The 22,148-nt window shown below is 38.2% G+C and overlaps 2 protein-coding genes across 3 annotated transcripts in view; both read left to right on the plus strand.

Moving 5' to 3' along the window:
• Window positions 1–22,148, plus strand: part of KLF7 (KLF transcription factor 7) — a 412,385-nt gene that overhangs the window by 135,407 nt on the left and 254,830 nt on the right. The window lies entirely within an intron of this gene.
• On the plus strand, window positions 1,711–20,351 carry DYTN (dystrotelin). The gene is given in 14 exon segments (XM_054173038.1): window positions 1,711–1,764; window positions 4,057–4,099; window positions 6,446–6,520; window positions 8,428–8,547; window positions 8,550–8,621; window positions 9,652–9,738; window positions 10,859–10,947; window positions 12,045–12,187; window positions 13,719–13,887; window positions 15,495–15,578; window positions 18,008–18,074; window positions 18,077–18,135; window positions 18,850–19,315; window positions 20,248–20,351. Coding segments are annotated over 13 exon segments (1,554 nt in total). The 5' UTR covers window positions 1,711–1,764; window positions 4,057–4,080.

The raw sequence follows: 22,148 nt of genomic DNA on the forward strand, positions 1-22,148 counted from the left end.
ATAGTATCTGAAAGATCTCTTAGAGTTCCCTACATTATAAATTATTAAGCCATTTCAATTTGTTAATAACACACTAAGTTTATAATTAATTAATGTTTTAAAATACATAGTGATACGAGAATTTTATCTAAAAGTCTGCAGAACAATTCCAGTATCCCTTCCTAACATTTAGGAGAGTGTGGGAAGGCTATAGGCCACGTAATATTGCTATGGCAAAAGCCCCCTGAATACACAATCTGCTTTTCCCATGCTCCACATATTCTCCCAAGTCTTTCTGTGCTGCTACCTATTTTGTTTCTCAAGTCCTCTTGAGATTATATAATGGAAAGAAGAATTATTCATCAAAGTAATAACAGGTGAACTTTTAAGTGTGTTTATTTTTTGTTTTCTCTAGCCCTTTATTTCTGCTTTTAGGTCCTACAGGCCTTTTCCATGGTTATATTTCTTTCCCCCTTCTTTCAAATACTTTCCAGTACTTTTATATCATCATTTACTGTACCGTGATCTCTTCTTCTGCATTTAGGGCAGGCTAAAGCATGGGGAAACTTTAGATCTTGATGCCCAGCTTGATGCCTTTAGTGAGCACATAAGCATTTTGGTTTTCCATCCTTGTTTCTCAGGAAAAGACTACAGAAACAATAGTATTTTCTTGATATATGCAGGGTATAATTGTTCCACTACTCCTGACCTTGATTAACCCAGACAAGAGATTCCCAGTTAGATAGGAGTATTTTTCCCTGTCTGCTCTCTGCTTGTATGGCACTGTTTTTCTGTAGAGCTGCTTTATTGTGACTGCTTTAAACACAAGCAGAGGGTCTTTCCATTGCTGGCAGCTAACTGCTTAGTTGTGGCATACTCCTGAGACATTAGTATCAGGTGCCCTATTACAAAAATGACTTGCTTATCTCCTTGCATGTGTAAGTGTTTTAAGAGATTGGCAAAAGTATTTACTGCTTTTGCTTTTTTTTTTTTTGCAGAGATGGAAACCTTGCCTACTGGTCCCTTTAGCCAGAATGAGGAGGAGGAGGAAGTGTCTGGAAGAGAATATATATTCTCAAGCAAAATTAAATTGTTACTAGAAAAAAGTAAATGCATGCATCTCCTTAGTGACAAGATCATTTCTGTTTCCACATTTTTTATTTATTTCAAGAGTTTCATAGGGACTAAGATATAAGTTAAAGATGCAGTTAATTATGTTGTTGTCTGAATGGGATTGTTGCAGAACTACTTCCACTTGCATGTGTTCGGTGTCTTAAAAGATGGAGACTGTGTTAAATTAAATAGGCTATTCTAGGTCATTACCACTAGAACTTACTATTTTTCCTTTTTTGTAGTTGCACTGTTTGTTACATGAGACTGTGCTGTCTGCATTATTGTGCTAGCTTTCACCTCAATTTCAGTCTCTATAGCAACACTGTTTCTCAGCAACTGGGAGTAAAGTAAAGTAAAGGCCCCTCAATTTAGAAATATTTCACTCCAACCATATGGAAAAATTGCTTTGAAACAAAGATCAAAGAATTTTTATCTTTAATAATTCAGGGTATTTATTACTAATTAATTAGTGTTCTCTGTTTTGACTGCTTAGACAATTACCTGATACTTTGATCTGGGCCTTTGCCAGGCATTTGTTGTGCACAGCATTCATTTAAAAGAAAAACCTTTAGTACTGTGTCTTGAAGTCAACTTCTAAGTGCTATAAAACTACTGGGCTTCTCTGGTGGTGTCGTCCAACTTCTAGGACTTCAGTCAGTAGCTGAGAGAAAGGTAAGTGTGGTTATGATATTTAAGAGGAGGCAATAATTTCAGCCTTTGAATGCAACAAAGAATGTTTTCACCCTTCACATGAAACAGAAGTAATTGTAGTTTATTTTATGTATATTTAAAATGTTGATGATGTGCTGTCTGATTTCAAAAGAAGGAAGGCCTCTGTGATGAAGTCAGTTGATCTACTTGGAGATTTCTGCCTTACTTGATCCAGTTTGTCTTTCTCTGTACTTTAACTTAATTATACAGAATGTTTAAAATTGCATTTCATTTGCTAAAGTACATATTCTGAGAACCTGTGTGGGCAAACAATACATACGTGTAATAAGACAAGTTACTGTTCTTGAGCATTCCAGTAGGATTCAAGAATAAAGCTACTTCTCTACATAAAAATGTTTGCGTTAATGGGATCAGGGTTTAGAATTGTAAAAAATGTTTCGTCTACAATTGTAATTCATTTAAAATTTGTTTGTGGAAGTGTTTTTAATTATTAGTAAAGGGCACATGTAGCTGAAATACCACACACTGACTGAAATAATGTATTATCAATGAAGAGTTAGTTCAAATTTGATGGCAGACAGATACTGCTTCTACTTTCATATTATGTTCATTACAAAGTAGATGTGTTAACTGTGAAGCAGATCCTGTTCATTTTACCCAAGCAATCCTACTGAAATCACAATCTGGATTCTCCATAGAGTTTTGCATATAAAAATGTAGACTTTACATGTATTGATAATGCCTTTCATAACTTTATGGAGGGAGGGTTCCTTGGTATGATATTATGACATTGCACAATTACAGATAGTTTGGTGATACACATAAACAACATGCCTAACTTTGAGACCATGAGTACCCTAGTACAAGAGCATATTGTTGTTAGCCATGTGGGTAATTTAAAGACATTGTGCTGTACTGGATAGAGAGCTTGCCATCTTACAGTAAGTATCAAGTACTAATAGATAATTCATGCTGCATCTTTCCTTATTTGAGTGAGCAAATAGTAATGAGTTCTAATTTAGGTGAGTTTAACCTGTATTCTTTTTACATTCACCCTCTTGCTTTATTTTATGTACCTTTGGTGGGGAGGGGGGAAGAAAAGGAGGAATACATGAATCAAACTCTGTTTGTAAGTCTGTCTTTTAGGTTGCTATATGTAGTTTTCATTAAGCACATGTGTTTAATTAATTGCTTAGAATCTTGAGATTTCATTGATTTCCATACACTGACTTTTCTATCACGTTATACAGAGGCATATATTACTGCACTATTTTAGGAGTGGAGTAATTGTAAAAGGAAAGCTTCATGCCTGTGTACATGTTGGACAGAACTGCAGTCTTGCAGAACCCGGGATTGGGTCAAAACTCTAAACCTGAGTAAGGAAGAAAATGGAAGAATGGTGAAAAAACAACATAGTAGTATTTCTTTCAAAGAAAGACTTCAATAAAATCTGTGGCATTGTAGTCTTTATTGAAAAAGTTATTAAACCAAATATTTATTTCATCCTTTTAAGTATTTATAGGTTATTTAGAGGCTGAAATATGAAGCTGCAGCTTTCACCAGTTAAAATGGTGAGAAGCATATTTATGGTATCATAGATCCCTGCATGTTTATGCTTCATAATTTGCCATATTAAAGTGAATATTTGGGTAAATTCAGATAGCCAAAAGGTAGTTAGTATACTGAATTCATATTTATTCATATTCATAATTTATTTTTGTGTTTAAAAATACAATGTTACTTATAGTGTTAATCCTGAGCAGAGGCATTTAGTTTCTCTTATTATCAGGGACATAATTACTTTTGCTTTCAGGATTGTGTAGAGAAGTCAGTTCATGGTTATGCTTTGCTTTCCTTCTCAGTTCAGAAAGAAAAAGTGTCAGCTCAGATGAAAACTTTATTTCTGTTTGAAAATTTTAGAAAGTAGTCTTGTGATCAATTGCAATCAATTAATCTTGGAAAGAATCTGATGTAGATGTATGCAATCCTATATGTGAAAACTGAACTCAATGGTGAAAGATCCCATTTCCTGTATTTGAAACTGGTTTTGCCCTGGTACTGTTCTGTAATTACTGGAGTTGTTTGCGCTTTATCCCAAGCAGAGAGCACACAATTTTCTGGAGTTTCTCTGCACTTGACACCAAAACTATTATGTTGTTTTGTGTAATTTTTTCTAATTCCATTTCTGAAATGCATCCAGTAAGTTGCTCAGATTAAAAGGTTTGATCTGAATGGTTTCATATATCTCTGTCTAGAAAATGTGCTTTTACACTTTGGCTTATTTCATTGTAGAACGCCTAATGCCATCTGTTTCAAATGGATCCAGACTTGCAGGGTAAGGATTTTTCTCATTTTTTCCCAACTTTTCTCAAGAGATGTGTCTTGACATCATCTGTGTCTGTCTGAATAGAAACTACTGAGTTGTAATGAATTAATGCCACTTTCAGAATCTTTGTGCTGTAGCACATAACGACAGCTGTGATGTCCTGTCTTTATTTTTGGATCTGTCCTGACACCTTCTTTGCCATTATCACCTGGGCTTATGGACTGGTCAGGCATAAAGGGGCCACGTTCCCTAATTTATAATATAGGATATGTTTTTTGCACATGTTCTCTAGGCATGAAGGACGGCCATACATTCCCTTTCTGAGTGCAAAATCATAGTGAGTACTTCATCTGCTAGATAACGTAGAACAAAATGCAGAACTTGCAAGTGACCTGTGACAAACAAAAGAGTTTACAGCTCCTAAATAGCTTGTCATAAATAACAATCCTAAAATATTTTGTATTTTATTTGGGATATTCTTCCACTGTTTTACTTGTGTGCTCTCTCAAGTTAAATCTGGAACTGTTCTTGAAAGACACAGAATGCCCTGCTTTGAGGCCACATTTTATCTGTAAGAATGAACTTGAAATGAGTAGCAGATGGCTACTAAAGCAGATTCCCTCCACTTAGAAAGTCATCTTGCACATGTAGGGTGTTTTGAGTTGGATCACATGTATGTTTCTAGCATTTGTATTTGAAAATAAGCATTTGGAATTTAATCCATAGCCTACTGAAAACTGTGAGAGTTTTTCTGTTACTTTCAAAAGAGATTTGGATCAGTTTACTGAAGAAAAAAGAACTGATGATACACAGAAGTCAAAACTAATTTTTCACATTGTGTGACATACTACACTACATCTCCAAATAATATCACAAAACACAGTATGACAAGAGCAGGACTAAACAGATGGTATAGCAGATACTGGCTTATTTCTGTATCTTAGGCAGCATCTGGGAACCAGCAGAGCCTGTAATTTGCTTACTATTAACATTAGTCTGCTACATTTGTGGGAAGCCATTCCACACAAATTGGCTACTTTCTCGACTAAACAGCATTTTGTGGGTTATCTCTACTTGTTTATGCACATCTGTTGCTTATCTTAGTCCTTAATCAACTGTAACACTTCCTATATGAAGTACAGGGAGAAAGTATGTGAGGACAGAAGGATAACTGGTAAATCCTTTCTAGTTTCTAAATTTTTGCAAACAAGCCTTTTTTGTTTATTGTTTTTTAAGTTTGAAGTATCTGTGCAAAGTATGAGGTATAGGTCATATTCAGAAGCCCTTACATCCCACTCAGGAAACCATCCTTTAGTGATGTGGAAGGAAAGAACTGACATTATGTAAGGGTACAGGGAGGATGTTGACTTGCTGGAACGAGTCCAGAGAAGGGCAACAAAGTTGGTGACGGGCTTGGAACACAAGCCCTATGAGGAAAGACTGAGGGAGCTGGGGTTGCTAAGCCTGGAGAGAAGGAGACTCAGGGGTGACCTTATCACTCTCTACAACTACCTGAAGGGAGGTTGTAGACAGACGGATGATGGTCTCTTCTCCCAGGCAGCCAGTACCAGAACAAGAGGACACAGTCTCAGGCTGCACCAGGGGAGGTTTAGGTTGGATGTGAGGAAAAAGTTCTATACAGAGGGAGTGATTGCCCATTGGAATGGGCTGCCTGGGGAGGTGGTGGAGTCGCTGTCATTGGAAGTTTTCAGGAGGAGACTTGATGGGGTGCTTGGTGCCATGGGTTAGTTGTTTAGGGGGGTTGGATTGGTTGATGGGTTGGACACGATGATCTTGAAGGTCTCTTCCAACCCAGTCTATTCTATTCTATTCTATCTTGAGCAGGATTACTAATGAGGTATGTCAAAAGCCAGTTGCTCTGTTGAATTACTTATGATCTTCTCTAAGAGTCCCAGATGCTGATCTTACCCGAACATTTGTTTAATGCTTGAAATGTATCCTGCTGTGCTGACTGACAAACTGTAGAAAAGTCTCTCTTATCAAGATAGGCTCTTTTGCCTGAAGAAATATTATTTAATTGTGATCTTGGCTAAAAGTATGCACAATGCATATCCTTTTTTTTCTCATTGTGAATAGATTTGATACCCAAAGAAGCAGGTGTGCTCTTTATGTTAAATACTATTTTTGTGTCTTGTCATGTCACTGGTCATAAGAAGGCCATTTCCCTTGCAAAGCTATTGTAAAGGGGAAAAAAGAATGTTTTAATTTCTCCTATTCATTTTAAAAGATTTGTCTTCAGAGTATTGTGGGGTTATTTAGATTAAAAAACAAACAAACAAACAAAAAAAGCAAAACCCAGACACTTTATTGTAATGTGGTGTTTTTTTCCCACAGAGGCTTTCAATGATGTTCAGAGCTCCATCTACAGAACAGCCCTAGAACTACGCTCAGTACAAAGTCTGCTAATGTTAGTAGCTGACGAGAATCTTGTGCTTTGATGGGGAGAAGGATCTGTAAAAAATTTATGTTGCTGTCACCATGAGTTATTATGCTACTTTTCCCTCATTTTCCACCTGAGAATCTCAGAAAGCATTACGAACACATAAGAGCTTCATATACAAATTGATTTTTTTTCCCCTTCTGAATGTCAATAGAAATACATCAGCAAAATTCTAAAGGCAAGGGAGAATAAAATTATTACAATCTGTAATGCTGCTGTGTAGACACCACTGGAAATTATAAATATTTATCTGCAGGTTATTGTTGTATCTATTATTATTACATGTCAAATTCCTATGTGTTTAGGAATTGATTTGAGATAATTGTGTATTGTCAAAAATGCATTGACAGGCAGTATTTTTAACACTGTAAGTATTAATAAGAAGGAAACAAAATATAATAGACCAGAAACCCCCTGTCTGGCACTCATTCTCCCTGTTTTTGAAGCGAGTGAGAAATACTTGCAAGTAAAAAGTTAAGGAACAAAGCCCTGGTCATCTGGATCACTTTGAAATTACTGGCTATAAATTCCATATTGAGCTAAATTGCATGTAAATCTTGAATTCTCCACCTGAAACAATCTGTTGCTGACAATGTGCAACATTGCAGGTGAGGCCTTCAGTGTAGCACAGAAAAGATGACTTGTTTGTTGGCATTGGCCATGTCACAGCACAGAAGTACCTATTTACACCGCTACTGTTTTTGATTATCTCTGTTGCCTAGTCCTTCATGTCTTCTCTAGGCACCCATGGCACCTACTCCAGTTACTCTGCTCCTCCATGAGCATTGGTGGCCAGGATTGCACAAGGGTTTACAGACTGAGATTCACCAGTGTCTATTTTCCCACCGGTGCTGGAAAGACCATAGGTGACATAATCATAGATTCATAGAATGGTTTGATTTGGAAGGTACCTTAAAGATCCACACCCCACCTGGCACTGACAGGACCACCTTCCACTGGACCAGGATTCTTGAAGCTTCATCCAACCAGCCTTAAAAACCTCCAGGAAGAAGGCATCCATGACCTTCCTGGGCAACCTGTTCCAGTGTCCCATCAGCCTTACTTTCTTCCTAATACCCAGTCTAAATCTGGTCTCCTCAAGCTTCAATTCATTCTTTCCTGTCCTATCACTACAAGCCCTTGTAAAAAATGCCTTCCCAGCTTTCTTGGCCCTTTTCTGGTACTGGAAGGCTGCTCTAAGGTCTCCCTGGAGCCGTCTTCAGGCTGAACAGCCCCATCTCTCTCAGCCAATTCTAAGTTCTCTGCTTCTTCGACAATCAACAAACTTTCAGCCTACTACAATCTTTCTGTTCTGATGGTGATTTTAATTGATCATTCATCTGCAGTATTGAATGTGGCCTTCAAGACCCCATAACTCTCTTTTCCCACTGGATATTGATTTTCCATGGCATGTCTATAAAACAGCTTGTTTGCCCCTTTCTTGGCCACAGTGCCACCCTTCTCTTTGTGCATGAGGAGATAGCTTACATCAATGCATAAATTGTTTTCACAGTTTTCCTGTTGATTTTTTTTTTCTGAAATACTGAATCGTGTAGCTTTATGCTATATCTGTACATAGAGTGAAAGTTCTATAATTTGGATGCAGTTAGTCATGCTATTTTCTTCCCTTCCTATCTATCCCTAAATCACATCCAGGGAATTTAAGTTGAGATGGTCTTACTTTGTATCACAAGTTTGGCTAGATTCATAAACCCCACAAGACCTTTCTCGGATTGTTTCCTTTTTATGTTGCATATTGGTTTAGATTTCATTTTACAGACTTGTCTTAGCTAGGCACTTCTAGTAAAAAAACGTTGAGCTTTCATTCATTGAAATGCAGGAATCCTCATTCATTTCTCCCTTCATTTTACCACGGTGGATTTGCTTGATGTTTCTCTGATTCAGCACTTCCTATAAAGTGAAGGGAGCCAGAGGGGAAAGCAGATTGTTCTGAACATACAGCAGATCTCTGGAATGCTGAAAAATGTTTCAAAGGGTGAGAAAAAACAGGTCAGGCAGATCCAAGAGCTGCTGAATTCACAATGAGCCTGCTGGCCTCCATGTATGGCAGGTGAGAGGAAGCACAGCTGTAAATCTATCACAAAGTACTACTAGACTGTCTCTACCACCCTTGCACCATTTCTGTATGCAGCTGTCCCTTTTAGATTTTTTTTCCTTAGTATATACAGTGATAGTAGTTCATCTATAGGATATGAGGCAAAAGATTGATCAGAGAAACAGTGGTCAAATGTTTCCAGAATTACCTGGAAATCCAGATGTCTGCTGGTCCATACTAACTTTTTCTCTCAACAGCTTAACAGAGACTAGCATTTTGACTATCAAGATTCTTGAAGACAATTTTATGTAATGATATTCTGAAGTTCAATACTGCTTTGCAGAACTGATATCTTAAAAACAGAATTCCAGAATTCTGTTTTATAGTTCTGTTTTATTCTGATTTATAGTTTCCAATTCATGTCTGCTTTGTCTTCACATAAAGAAATGTTTTCCATTGGATCCCTATGTTGCAAACTTGGGCAACTAAGCTAAATTAAGTTCCATTCTTTATAATCTGTCAAAACCAAAGCCCTGCTCTTCCATATATCCTTTTGAATAAATTGACATGGACTGAAATTAAATTGAATCAGCCCAAGAGAAGCTCAGTGCAGGTCTGGGGCCACAGTGAAGCTGTTTGATGGTATAACACAAAACCCAGATTGTAATCCTACTTTCTCTTCCATATTCTCCACAAAGAAAGAGCAGAAATTTATTAGGACATGTACTGTAAAATTACATTTTACTTAGAATGTGAGATCTTGAAGGTCTATTCCAACCTGGTCTATTCTATTCTATTCTATCTTTGAAGGATGCTGTCTTTTTTGTTTATGATTGCATAACTCAAACAGTTAACTCGGCAATTATGTTCAGTGACAAAGAATCTTAGATTAAAAAAAAAAAATCACAAAAATGAGACATCAGTTATATACATATAAAAGGGGGTGAGTTTTTAAAGTTGTCTTCTGACACAGCAATATTTTTTTCTGTGGAGGTTCAGTTTTTACATTCTCAGTGACTGTAGTGAATTTATTTTATTTTTCTGGATCTGGAACAGGTTATATCAAAATTAGATCTGCTGCAGCTGCCCTAATTGCCCTTTCAGGTGACACTCTACTGGCTAAGTACAGAGGTAGGAAATCTAAATTTTATACACTGCCTGAAATACTGAACATTGAGAAAAGTCTCTATTGTAATTTTTTTTTTTTTTACTTTAACAGAGAATACAGTTCTGCCATGCACAAAGTAAACTTTGTTGATGTCTTAGTTCTAGGGAAAGGCTGATGCAGAAGAAAATGTTTCCACAAATGTCTGTGGCCATCTTTGCATAAAAAGTCTCCAAACTAATTGTAGTAAAATTTAAGATAAGTAGAGCTCAAAAACAAAGGCCACATTCTGTGTGCCTAGCAGAAAAGAATGGAAAATGGCTTAAATTTTACTGGATTAGAAAACAATTTTACATATTTGATCCAGGAAACATTAAGAGCCCTTTTAACATTAGACAAAAATGCTTGGGGAACTAAGCTAAACAGATAAAGGTAGACTAGTGAAATGTGCAGCACAAGGATTTCTGCCTCAGTTAAATGCTCAGAATGGAGAATGGACCACAAGTCTCAAGCTGCTCCAGGGGAAGTTTAGGCTTGAGGTGAGGAGAAAGTTCTTCACAGAGGGAGTTGTTAGCCATTGGAATAGGCTGCCCAGGGAGGTGGTGGAGTCACCATCCCTGGAAGTGTTCAAGAAGGGATTGGATGTGGCACTTGGTGCCGTGGCTTAGTCATGCGGTCTGTGGTGACAGGTTGGACTTGATCTTTGAGGTCTCTTCCAACCTTGATGATTCTGTGTGTGTGTGTGATATTTGCCTCATACTCTCCCACTGCATATTGTGTGTTTCCTTACAAATTGCAATAAGGAAGTCACAATTTTAAAAGGGCATATCTTGTATAAACATATTAAAATATTTGCATTATAGACATGAAAACAAGCTTGTTGTTTCCTTCACCCTTACCAGTCTTAACTGCTAGGAATAATGAATTGCCATAATTTCCTTGCTTTCCTTCTCTTTCCCCTACCTGTAGGAAAAAGTATTGTCACAGCAGTCACTGAGTGCCTGCTAGATGGACAATAAAGTGGAAATTTTTTGAGCGGTTTATCTGGTCGGCTGCAATGATCATGTAGATAGTTGGAGAGTAAGTATCTACAAGAGACTTCAGGCTCTGCCAGGATTCCAGTTTCTTTCCTGTAGTTGTTTTCAGCTTTCTTCCAGCTTTAAGCTGTCCCTGATGGCAAGGAAACCTTGATTACCTGTAGTGCCCTGAGAAGCCTACTAACAGACTTAAATCAGGTAATGCCCCTGCTGTGCTGTTACACAGCAGATCTTGTAGGAGTATCCTTATCAAGGAGGAAAAAGAAAATATGATTGATACATTTTATGTTTGATTACACTACAGGACTGAAGTCAGTAGGACACTCTGGCATAGAACTGTAGTATCACTGTATTATTGATGCAGGATTTGCAGCTTGGCAAAAACCAACCAAACAAACAAATAAAAAACTCTAAACCTGCAAGGTTACTATTAGTGAGAAGAGAGTAACAGTGAAATATTACTTTCATGGCCAGAATTTATACCAAAATAAAAAGACAAGCCACTCACTATGACAGATACCATTGTTATGCCCTTTGTGTGGGACATAAAAGAATCAGTAATAAGCTACATTTTCCATGCTATCCACTCTTAGTAGGTGCTGTCATTGGCTGGGTAAGTTTTCACATTGTCTTTATCAGGGAGTGGGATGTTGAGTGGAGATTTGAAATATCATCAATGTTCTTCCTTACCGTGCTGACACCTTGTGGTAATGCTACTATCATGCCAAGAACTATGAGGCATGCTGTTTGTTTTTTTGTTTTCCTATTCACTCTATTAGGACTTACCCCATGTTGTGCAGCAGTCACTTCCAGAGTTGTTTTTTGTCTGCCTATACTACAGCTACTGAGTTTAGTTGTTGTAGCTGAGCTTGACACTGCTGTGACAATGGCTTTTACAGTATTGTATGAGAGGAGGATGAGAGGCACAGAAAGCTGTATCTATTAACACTTCACGCAAGTATAAAAGTACTTCTTGCCATTGATAAGAACTTAGACACTTAGATACTAGGTCAGGCTTAATCATTACAACTGCCAAAATCTTGTGTTGGGCATTTCCAAGCCTGAATGTGGTGCAGGCAGTGTTTTTCTTACCTAACAGAATTGGAGACACTCTTCCCTGCCATTCTGCATCATCATGTACCTTAACTCCCTTTCTAGGTCTCAAGCGAGCAGCCATAAGTCTCCAGCTGGACCTTTGCTTTTTTGTGTCATGCCTTTGTCTTGATCCATATCTACTTCTGGGCAGCATCTGTTTGAAAATTCACTCCCTTCTTTTTTATCCCTCATTCCAATAGATGTCAGCAAAGGAGAATGCAAAGCACTTTCTCCGCACCATCAGGAACAACTTGTTTCAAGAGCACTGCAGAAGAGAGAAGGCTCAAAGAAGGATGGCTCTGGAGATAGTAGAGGAGGGGCACTTTCCTGCTCCCAAGAAGACTTTGTGAGTTTCTGTTTCTGATGAGTTTATAATCCCTGGATAATATGTCAGGCTGCGGGATATTGCTTGATTATGTCCTCCAGTTCAGTGTTTTTGTTATGACAGAAACCATCTTAACAATTTTCCCAGTAAAAAGGGAAAGCATACATGGGACACTGCTGCACATTCTGCTGTAGCTCAACTATGGCTACCATGCTGACAACCTAATGACTAGTTGTCATATAGAATATAATATGCTTGTGTCTTTCTTCCATCCTTCCTTATATCATATCTCTCTCTGTCGTTTTTTATGCTCAGTCTAGGGTTAAGCATTGCAAATATTTAGTACCTGCTACAGCTGCATGGGATTTTAAGCACCTCCTCTGGTGACAAATTCACTGGACATTAACTGTGAATTTTTTGCACATGTGATCTACACTGCATTCACTGACAGTCATTCTACTCAAGCCTGACAATTACTGTTCTGGTAGTAGTGAATAGTTGATGTTACATCCCACTTCTTTCAGATCAGTTCTGGTTTGTGTGCTTTTAGTTAGCATGTAACTTCATTACCACTGATCACAGTGGTTAACAGTGAGCATTGGTTTCCATATTGTTTCTCCTTCTTGCCATGAGATTTTGGTTGTTCAGATAAGTACTGCAGACATATGAAGGCTAAGATTCCTTCCTAGTTGTATAAAGATGTAGCAACTGTCTTTCATCTCACATATGTTCTCTATGTGAGGCTCAAGTGAGACTGAAATATGGAAAAAATTGTCACTCCTCTTTAAAAGAATCACTTTCATCCTTTCATGAAGGAGGAGAAAAACCTGTTCATGAAACTTGATTGCGCTACACTGCCAGGTAGTGCATTGCTATTGGAAACCAACTTTTTGCGAAAACCAAGACTGAGGAATGATAGTTACAGTGATTCTCACAGAGAATATTGATTCAGTGTTTGTTTTCAGAATATGGTGAAATGCAAAACATTTTCTGTTGCTAGTATTTCCCCACTTGTATTCAGAAACTTTTTTTTTTTTTTTTTCATTTTGAATGTAATTTAATTCTTCTGTGATCAGTCAAGTTTCCTCTGCAATTCTGTAGAGTTTCACTTACCTAATGCTTAGGTAGCAGTGAAAGAAAGAATTTGGGGTTGCCATTACAGGTGTCACTGTGGGGCTGATAGGTATCTGGGCTTTTCCTAGCCTAGAATAGACTGAACAGCAGGATATGTGGCCCTTTGCTATCCTGTTGTAGGTGAACTTCACAAGACATTTCGCTTCTGGCTAAAAGAAGCAAAAAGGAGAAGCATCAAATTGCACTGATATTAAATGGATGGAAAGAAGAACCTCTTGTTGACATTCTGTTGAAAGAATAGAATCTGATTCAAGGATTGCTTTTTTTTTTTTTCAGCCAAAATATGCCAGCAGGCATAAGTAAGCAATGCTTCTTGCTTAGCCATAGCACTGCTGTCTCCTTACTGTGCTATAATTTAATTTTGATCTTTCTGAGAACCATACCCATAGACTCATCTTTTCTCTACTGGTATACGTTTCCCTCCAGAACTCAGTGCTTCACCACTACCTGGCCCTGAAAACTTGTCTTTCCTAGTAGACAGACCTGTCCTGGAGTCACCCAAATTCTTATCTGAAAACAGAACTGTAATGCAGAAGAGTGAGAATAACAGCATGACACCAGAGCAAGGCAAAACAAAAGCTCAGGTGAGCAAAATATAAAGCTGTACAAGTGCTAAAGTAGTGGAGAACACCTACCAAATTAAGTATTGGATTGCTTTCCAATTACCAGTGAAAAATGTAATGGACAGCCTCACTTTTTTGTTAATTTCTCACTGATGGAAAAAAAAATTAAATCTCAAAAGTGAGTGCAGCTTGAATTTGATACCCCAAGATTAGTGAATAACTCTTTGACTTCCATGACCTTCATAAGCTGCATTTTTGTGTGTAAGTGTGTGTTTGTTTGGTTTGGTTGATTTGTTTTGGTTTTTTGTTTGTTTAGAGTAGCACATTAAAGACTAGTTCAGACTGGAATCCTCTCTATATTCTGACAGTAAAACATGGCATCATGTCCTCTTACTGCAAGCAAATGTTAAGGAAGAACACCTAAATTCTTCTTAGGCTCAGGCCATTTTTGTCACCATGGCAATAGCAAGAGGACAGAATGGGCCCTTCTTAAGGATAAACCGAGTGATGTCCACTCCAACTGAAGTAGTTCATGCATAAAAGCTCTCCACTAATCTATTTCCAGGTTGCCTGCAGAGAAACAATGCTGGAGGAGTGGGTAGACAGTGTAGATAAAAATAAGTACATAGCATTTTTTTGTTTCTATATTTATTTGAGAGCTTGGTAGTTCAGCACATACCTGGAATATAGGGAACACTGGGTTGTGTTCAAACCACTTTGTGCCTTCTTTTTCTTCCCAGAAGCCAAGGGTGCAGTAACGGAGAACAAGCCAGTGCACATCAGGTCAATCCTTTGGCTGCTATTCCTGTGTTGCCCTTTGAAAGACCTATCTTTTAGTACTCTGCTCTCTATATTGAGATGGAGTGCCAGCCAGCAGACATTGCATGTAATTTTGATGGCTGGTGTTTGCAGTTTTAGAAGACAGTGAGACAGGACTTGCATCCCTGTGGTGGAATTCTGTCATATGCAGTGCTCTCTTGGTCATTTTCTCTCTGGGCTGAGAATTATTTTTGAGCAGTTTTGTACTGACTTCCAACATTTTATATGCAGATGATTTCAGTGCTGCTTAAAAAGATGCAGTCTGTAAGTCCAATTGTAGCTTTTAATAGAATCCATGCACTTGGCAGCCATGAATCCAGCCTAGCTTATACCATGCCTCTAAAGCAGTTTACCTGGAAAGTATTTTTCTCCCTAATTTCTGCACCACTGTCCCCTGCATGTCTCAGAGGCTGCTACTTCCACCCAAAGACCAGTAGTTTCTCTTTCTTGTACATTCAGTCTTTCCCTCCATCTCCCAAAGCAATTTTGGGACTTAGAAGAGACTGTTCAGAATATTCCATCTTGCAGAAATTCCAGGGAATGAGGTTTCTGTTGTAATTTAAAACAAAACAAATTCATACACACATAGAATTTGTCATAGGACAAAGAATTTTTTCCATAGAGTAGATTTTCCACTTTAATAGCCATTAGAAATACTTTAATGCATCAGTTGATTGAAATTAGTTAATTTTTTAAAAAGTAAATCTGTAAACCAGGCCAAATCCCAAACTTGCCCTGCCCTCTTAAAGCAAAAATATGTTATTGCTGATAAAGCTATGAATGGGTAACTTTCTCTTTTTTTGTTATAGGTAATAGCCCCTTTTGAAGCTGATGTGTTAAAAATTCATGAATCCATCAAAACCATTCACAATGAAAGCAGGTAGGTAAATGCAGTAGTACAATCACTGAAGACTGGTTGAAAATGCTCCTTTAGTGAAGAGTTAGAAGACAAATAATTTTTCCATTTAGAGATTGTGAGATTGTGGGGATAAAAATCCTGTCAAATGAGGATGAATGATAAGAAAACCCATTTCTGGCAAAGCAAAATGTTTTGGTTTGCTTTCATCAGCACTTTTGCAATTGTTAGTTTACATTTCTGAAAGTTGTTTTTAAGGGAAAAATATTCATTCACCTAGAAGTATCACAACAGCAGACTTTTTTCAAATTTGTCTCTGAACAGTGCTTAATCAAACCAAATTTGATAATTTGCATGAAGTTTTTAAGTCAGAGTAGGATGTCTTTCTAAAACAGATAACAGGCTTGATACAGTAACTATTGGTAGAAATTATCTGACTTAGTGACTTAGATTATCACAGTGGTCCCTTCTAAAATGTAAACTGTTGACATGATAAAATATTAATTCCTGAACCACAAATTTCTTGGGTGATTTGTTAGGGGGTGTGGAGGGGTGTTGTTAGTATATAGGCAACTATGCTTACCTTTGTCTTTTTCTTTCCCTTCCTTCATTTTGGTAGTTCTATATGAATGACCTGTAGATATAATCAAATCTCACCAGAAGCAGCTGAGGGAAGTGGTGTTGTTTAGACTCCAGAAAAGGAGGCTCAGGGGAGAATTTACCGCTCTCTACAACTGCCTGAAAGAAGGTTGTGCTGAGGGTTCCAGTCACCTCTCCCAAGTAACAAGTGATAGGATAAGAGGAAAGAGCCTCAGTTTGTGCCAAGGGAGGTTTATGCTGAACATTAGGAAACATTTTTTCACCAAAAGGGTTGTCAAGTACTGGAACAGAGTGCCCAGGAAAGTGGTTGAATGACCATCCCTGGAAGTATATATCAGTGTAGACATGGCACTTGGGGGCATGTTTTAGTCATGGACTTGGCAGTGCTAGGTTAATGGTTGGACTCAATGAAGTTACAGGTCTTTTCCAGCCTGGATTCTATGATTCTACATCTGTGGCCACTGAAAATAGTAGAATTACAACCAAGTGTTGAATTTGATCCTAAATCTACCCTCCTTCAGTATGTTTGGTTCTCTCTGTTCCGTTTTTGCTTCATTGTAATAAATCAATGTGCAATTGCTGCAACAAATTCACACAAGGGCACTCCATGACTAGAAAAAAGCAATTGCAGTTTCATATTGTCTCTGTTCTTGCCTCGCTCTCTGTTCTCACAGAGAACAGAGATACAGCACAGCTTTTGTTTAGATTAGCAATAGTTGAGAGGATATCTGGGGAGTCTACTCCTGCATCACCCTCTGACCCAGATATAACTGGATGAGTGAATCGTATTACTCATGGGAAGCTCTTGTCCTTATTTGTGGACCAACTTCCAGCATTTGTTTGCCCATTCACAGAACTGGGCTCTGAATTAGTTGCAGGTAGTCAGCATTTTACAGTAAAGATCCATTAAATGCTGTTATAAGGGGCCATCGTAATTTTAATTTTGAATGGTCTGACTAGCTGTCACATTCAGTCAAACCTTGCATAATTCCAGTGAAACTGAGGGAGCTTTACTCTGTGAGGCAATAGATACCCAAAAGAAAGTGAATGAGATGAACTTCTGGATGCAACTGAGAAAAAGAGTTAACTATGTAATACAAAACAGTTGGCTTATTGCTGCAACATTAACAAACTTTGCTCTTTGTCTCCACCTCATCCATGGGGAAAACAAAACTGTATTTCTACTCTGACTTCTTAGTGAAATCCCAACTCTAGAACAGAGGTGTGGGGATTGTTTGGTTTGGGTTTTTTGTGTGTCATACTGTCATGCTCTTGTGTCATGCTCTTAAGTAGATAATTTCTAAATCTTTGGTGTGCATGGGAGGGTAGCACTTCTTATTCCAAAAATCGAAGTATCTTTCCAAGGGTAAGTGGCCTGTGCGGAAACTATTGGTATCATTGGACAAGCTACATAGAATACCAGGAACAAGAAGGAACTTAATCAGTGGTGTAGAGGCTGCCTTTACTCCTTTTTTGCCCAGGGAGAAATGATGAGAATCTTTTGCAGGTCAAGGAGCTGCCATAAGTAGATGCTTCTAGACAGAGGGACTGATAAAATGCCTCTTCTGTTGCAGCCACCTTTGTGGGAAAAGTAAAATGCCAAGGTGCAAGGCTCAGTCCTGGCCACAGCTCTATTCAACTAACATCTTTCCACATTTAGAACAATCCTGTTATTGCTAATTCCATGGATGGAACCCACTCCTGAAATACTGGCCTCTAACCCAAAGATGACAAATACTTCCCAAACTGATGAAGGGAAGGTTAGTGTTACAGTGTTTGCTCTTTTCCATAACTGCATATATTTGTGTGTGTGTGATTTAGTAAAATTCTCAACCTCTCATGTCCCTGGCAGATACATGAAAAAAGCAGTTTGACAAATGGAAGGTCAAAATGCAATTTCTGCACAACTGCCAGGAAGACAAAAGCTCCAAAGTGTGAGAGCAAGCCATAAAAATCTGCAAAAATAGTTGCAGCAAATAAACAAAGAAGTAAAGGTATGGTGATAAATACATCCAGAAATTTCACAGCTATGGGCAGTTATGGAACACTAACTACTCCTTTTCCTGCAGACCAGCACTCTTGATACTATTTTGTGCACCTAATGTTTCTCTGCTCTAAGGGGTGACCTCATTAATGTTTATAAAGGGTGAGTGCCAAGAGGATGGAGTCAGGCTCTTCTCAGTGATGCCCAATGACAGGACAAGGGGCAATGGGTGGAACTTGAAGCATTGGAAATTTCATGTAAACATCAGGAAAAAAATTTTCACTTTGAGGGTGATGGAACACTGGAACAGGCTGCCCAGGGGGGTTGTGGAGTCTCATTCTCTGGAGACATTCAAAACCCACCTGGATGTGTTCCTGTGTGATCTGGTACAGGTGATCTTGCTCTGGCAGGGGGGTTGGACTGGATGATCTTCCAAGGTCCCTTCCAGCCCCTAACATTCTGTGATTAAAGAATATAATGTCTTCAGATTGGAAATGTGGGGTAAAAGAGGCCACATAGATTTCTCCAAGCTCAAACATGACGTTTATTTTATTGCAGGAAAATGTTTTATTTGTGAAAAGAATTGGCTTAGTTCACCAGAAATTTAAAAGAAAAAAGTTATTTTCCTACCTATTTTGGTGCTATCAAACCAAAATTATCAGTGCTAGCAAATCTGATTATCAGTTATTTTCACAAAGTAGTTTCTGTGTTTTGTCTGTTGTAGACAATTTTGCAGTCATCACAGCGTCAGAATATGATGCCAAGAAACTCACATGTTCTGCTGAAAAAGAGAATGCAGGGTGGGTTAAATCCTGCCCAAATAAGGTCTGCTTCCATAACATGTGCAGACTGGAAATCTTTGAATCTTCCCAACTCTGCAAATAGAATGCATCTCTTACAAACACCTGAGGTTCCCACTGTGGTGGACCTTATGTTCTGAGAAGACCCACTGGGGTCAGTGTTCCTGCAGAGTGACAGATCTTTTATGGGACAGTATAAAAAAACAAAAGAGAATGAAATGTATCTACCTGAATTGGCAGAAAGCTCTCTCAATGGCTTCATGAGGAATACAGTTCCTAATCCTACTGCAGTTAAGGTACTACCTGATGAGAAGGAAGTCAGTGAGGAAATGGAACTGCAGCAGCTAGTGACAAAACTGAAGGATTCATTGTTTCTCCAAGCCCAACCAGGTATAAATATCTGAGTTACCTTGACACTGTCTTTTCACCCTCATCCAATTTACTCTATAATGTTGTTCATAATCATTTAACCCTCAGAGGAAACTTAGAGTCTTGCCTCTGCCATTGTAGAAGTACTCTAGTTCTGTACTGTAAGGTAGAACGTATTCCTGTAAGGTGGAATATAGCTCCTAATGCTGGAATAATGTGAAACAGGAAGAATCACAATGCGTAAGAGGAAATCAGTCTCAGCATCAATTGAGGAGTAAACTTACACTGGCGAGGTCTCTTCTATTGCTTTTTTTGTAAGAGAGCTGGGTCTCTTTAGCCTGGAAAAGGGAAGACAGAGAAGGGATCTTATCAATGGTTATGAATATCTAAAGGGTGAGCATCAAGAGGATGGGGCCGGACTCTTTTCAGTGGTGCCCAGTGACAGGACAAGAGGCAACAAGCACAAACTGGAACACAGGAAGTTCCACCTGAACATGAGGAAAATGTTTTTCACTTTGAGGGTGACAGAGCACTGGAACAGGCTGCCCAGAGAGGTTGTGGAGTCTCCTTCTCTAGAGATATAAAAAACCTGCCTGGACATGATCCTGTGCAACCTGTTCTAGGTGAACTTACTTTATTTAGCTGAGGTATTGGACTGCATGATCTCCAGAGCCACCTTCCCATCCCTACCATTCTGTTATTCTAACTGTGACTCTAGTCCAGACAGACATCCAGCAGTACAAAATCTCTTTGTAGTCAATGGTCTTACATAGCAGAGCTTTGTTCAATGCTCACAATGCCTCACTTTTGATAATGAGAATATAATGAGGAGAGTGACAGAAAAAGCTGCTATTTCTATGGAGTTATTTACATTGGAGATTTATAAAGAGGTTTTCAGGGCTCTGGCAACATGCAAATGCTCTGAAAGACTTAAAATCTGTTCTGCTTTTCAGCTCAATGGCCTGTTTCGCAGCAGGACTTCTTCTCTAGAGCAGAATGTGTTTGCAGATTCTTTTCTGGCCTCATCAACCAAGTAACTTCACCAGCTTGTAAATAATGGAAATCATTTACCATGCATCTTCACTGAACTATTTAAGGTAATTGATGCCATGTCAGACTCTTTAAAGTGTCTCAGTTGTTGCATTGTAATGACCCAGCACAACAGATTTCTGCATTAACTGACTTCACCAGGAACCAGAAATAGTGTTAAGAGAACAATGTTCTGTTTCTGTTGATGGTTTCTCCCTCCTGTGCAGTACAAGTTGACCCAGCTGATAAAAACCAACATGTCTTTATTAATGTTACAGTGACTTTCAAAACAGTCCGACCCTGTCCTCCCTTCTTACTGCTAGTAGTAATGGCTAGTGCTTCAGGAACATTTACTTTTTATATGAGAGTTGGCTTGAGTCAACTGTTTTAGTGATGTCTTTTCTGTCACATTGTTGTTTCTTACAGCAAAGGAAGGGATATGGTCTTAATTGTCAGACTTCTCAGTGCTTGGTATTTAAATATTCGTATTTTTCCAAACTATTGAATTCACATTTAAAGGAAAATATGCTTTGAACATTTAAAGGAATTTGATTGTCTTAAAATCATAAGATCATAGAATGGTAGGGATTGGAAGGGCCCTCCAGCGTTCATTGATAGAAGAGCATTCACATTATTGATTACATCATAAATTACCGTAGAATGGTTAATAAGAATGTAATGGTTAATATGAATATAATTTCACCTGTAGCATCTAAAATGTGAGGAAAGTAACTTTTTCCTGTGGTTGTTTTGTATTTGATAAAACATATCTAAAACTTCCAGAGTACTAAAAAATGTAACCAGATGTTGTATTTACTTGGATTGTTAACTGTTTCTTTATTGACAGCTTAATGGGACTAATGAACTAATGGCAAATTCACTAAGTATGGTTACTCAGCAGTGCAAATGACTACCCATTTCTTTCTCTTTAGTTTTTCACAGAATTCCAGACTCATTAAGGTTGGGAAAGATCTCTAAGATCAAGTCCAATCATCAGCCCAACACCACCATGCCCACTAAACCATATCCCAAAGTGCCAAGTCTACATATTTTTTTGATCCCTCGAGGGATGGTGACTCCCACCACTTCCCTGGGCAGCCTGTTCCAATGCTTGACCACTCTTTCAGTAAAGATATTTTTTTCTAATGTGCTATCTAAAACTCACACAGTGCAACTTGAGGCAATTTCCTTTTGTTCTATCACTTGTTATTTGGGAGAAGAGACCAACATCCACCTCACTACAGCCTCCTTTAGGTATTTGTAGAGAGCAATACGATCTCCCTTCAGCTTCCTCTTCTCCAGACTAAACAATCACAGTTCCCTCTGCCGGTCCTTGTAAGACTTGTTCTCTAGACCCTTCGTCCTTCACCATTAGTATGCCATGGTCAAATTACTTCCTTGGAATTGTGTTGTATCTCATTGATTTTTGCAACAAGAATTTTTTTTTTTCTGATAAAACACATAATTATTTTAAATATCTGAAAATTTGAAACAATTCAGAGAGAAAAGATTATAGATTCATCCATGTACTTTTCTACTGGAAACATAAAAATTAGGGAAGGAGTACATGTATGTGGGCTCAAACCCAGTTATGGTTCACGAAGATGTGCATACTTCAAAGGATTGTAGATAAATCACTGGAGATATACCACCTTTCCAAGAGAGAAAATACTCCTAGTTTCTGCAGTATTTTTTTTCAGTGATTACTAGGAAAATTAGTTTGGTTTGTGTGAAGGCAAAATGTTGTTGGACGCTTTGGGAGAAAAGTTAGGTAAATTACATATTCTGAAGCTTTGTTTGATGTGTAATCAAACAGGGTGTAGGA

This window comes from Dryobates pubescens, chromosome 2, assembly GCF_014839835.1.
Source record: "Dryobates pubescens isolate bDryPub1 chromosome 2, bDryPub1.pri, whole genome shotgun sequence".
Classification (NCBI taxonomy): Eukaryota; Metazoa; Chordata; class Aves; order Piciformes; family Picidae; genus Dryobates; species Dryobates pubescens.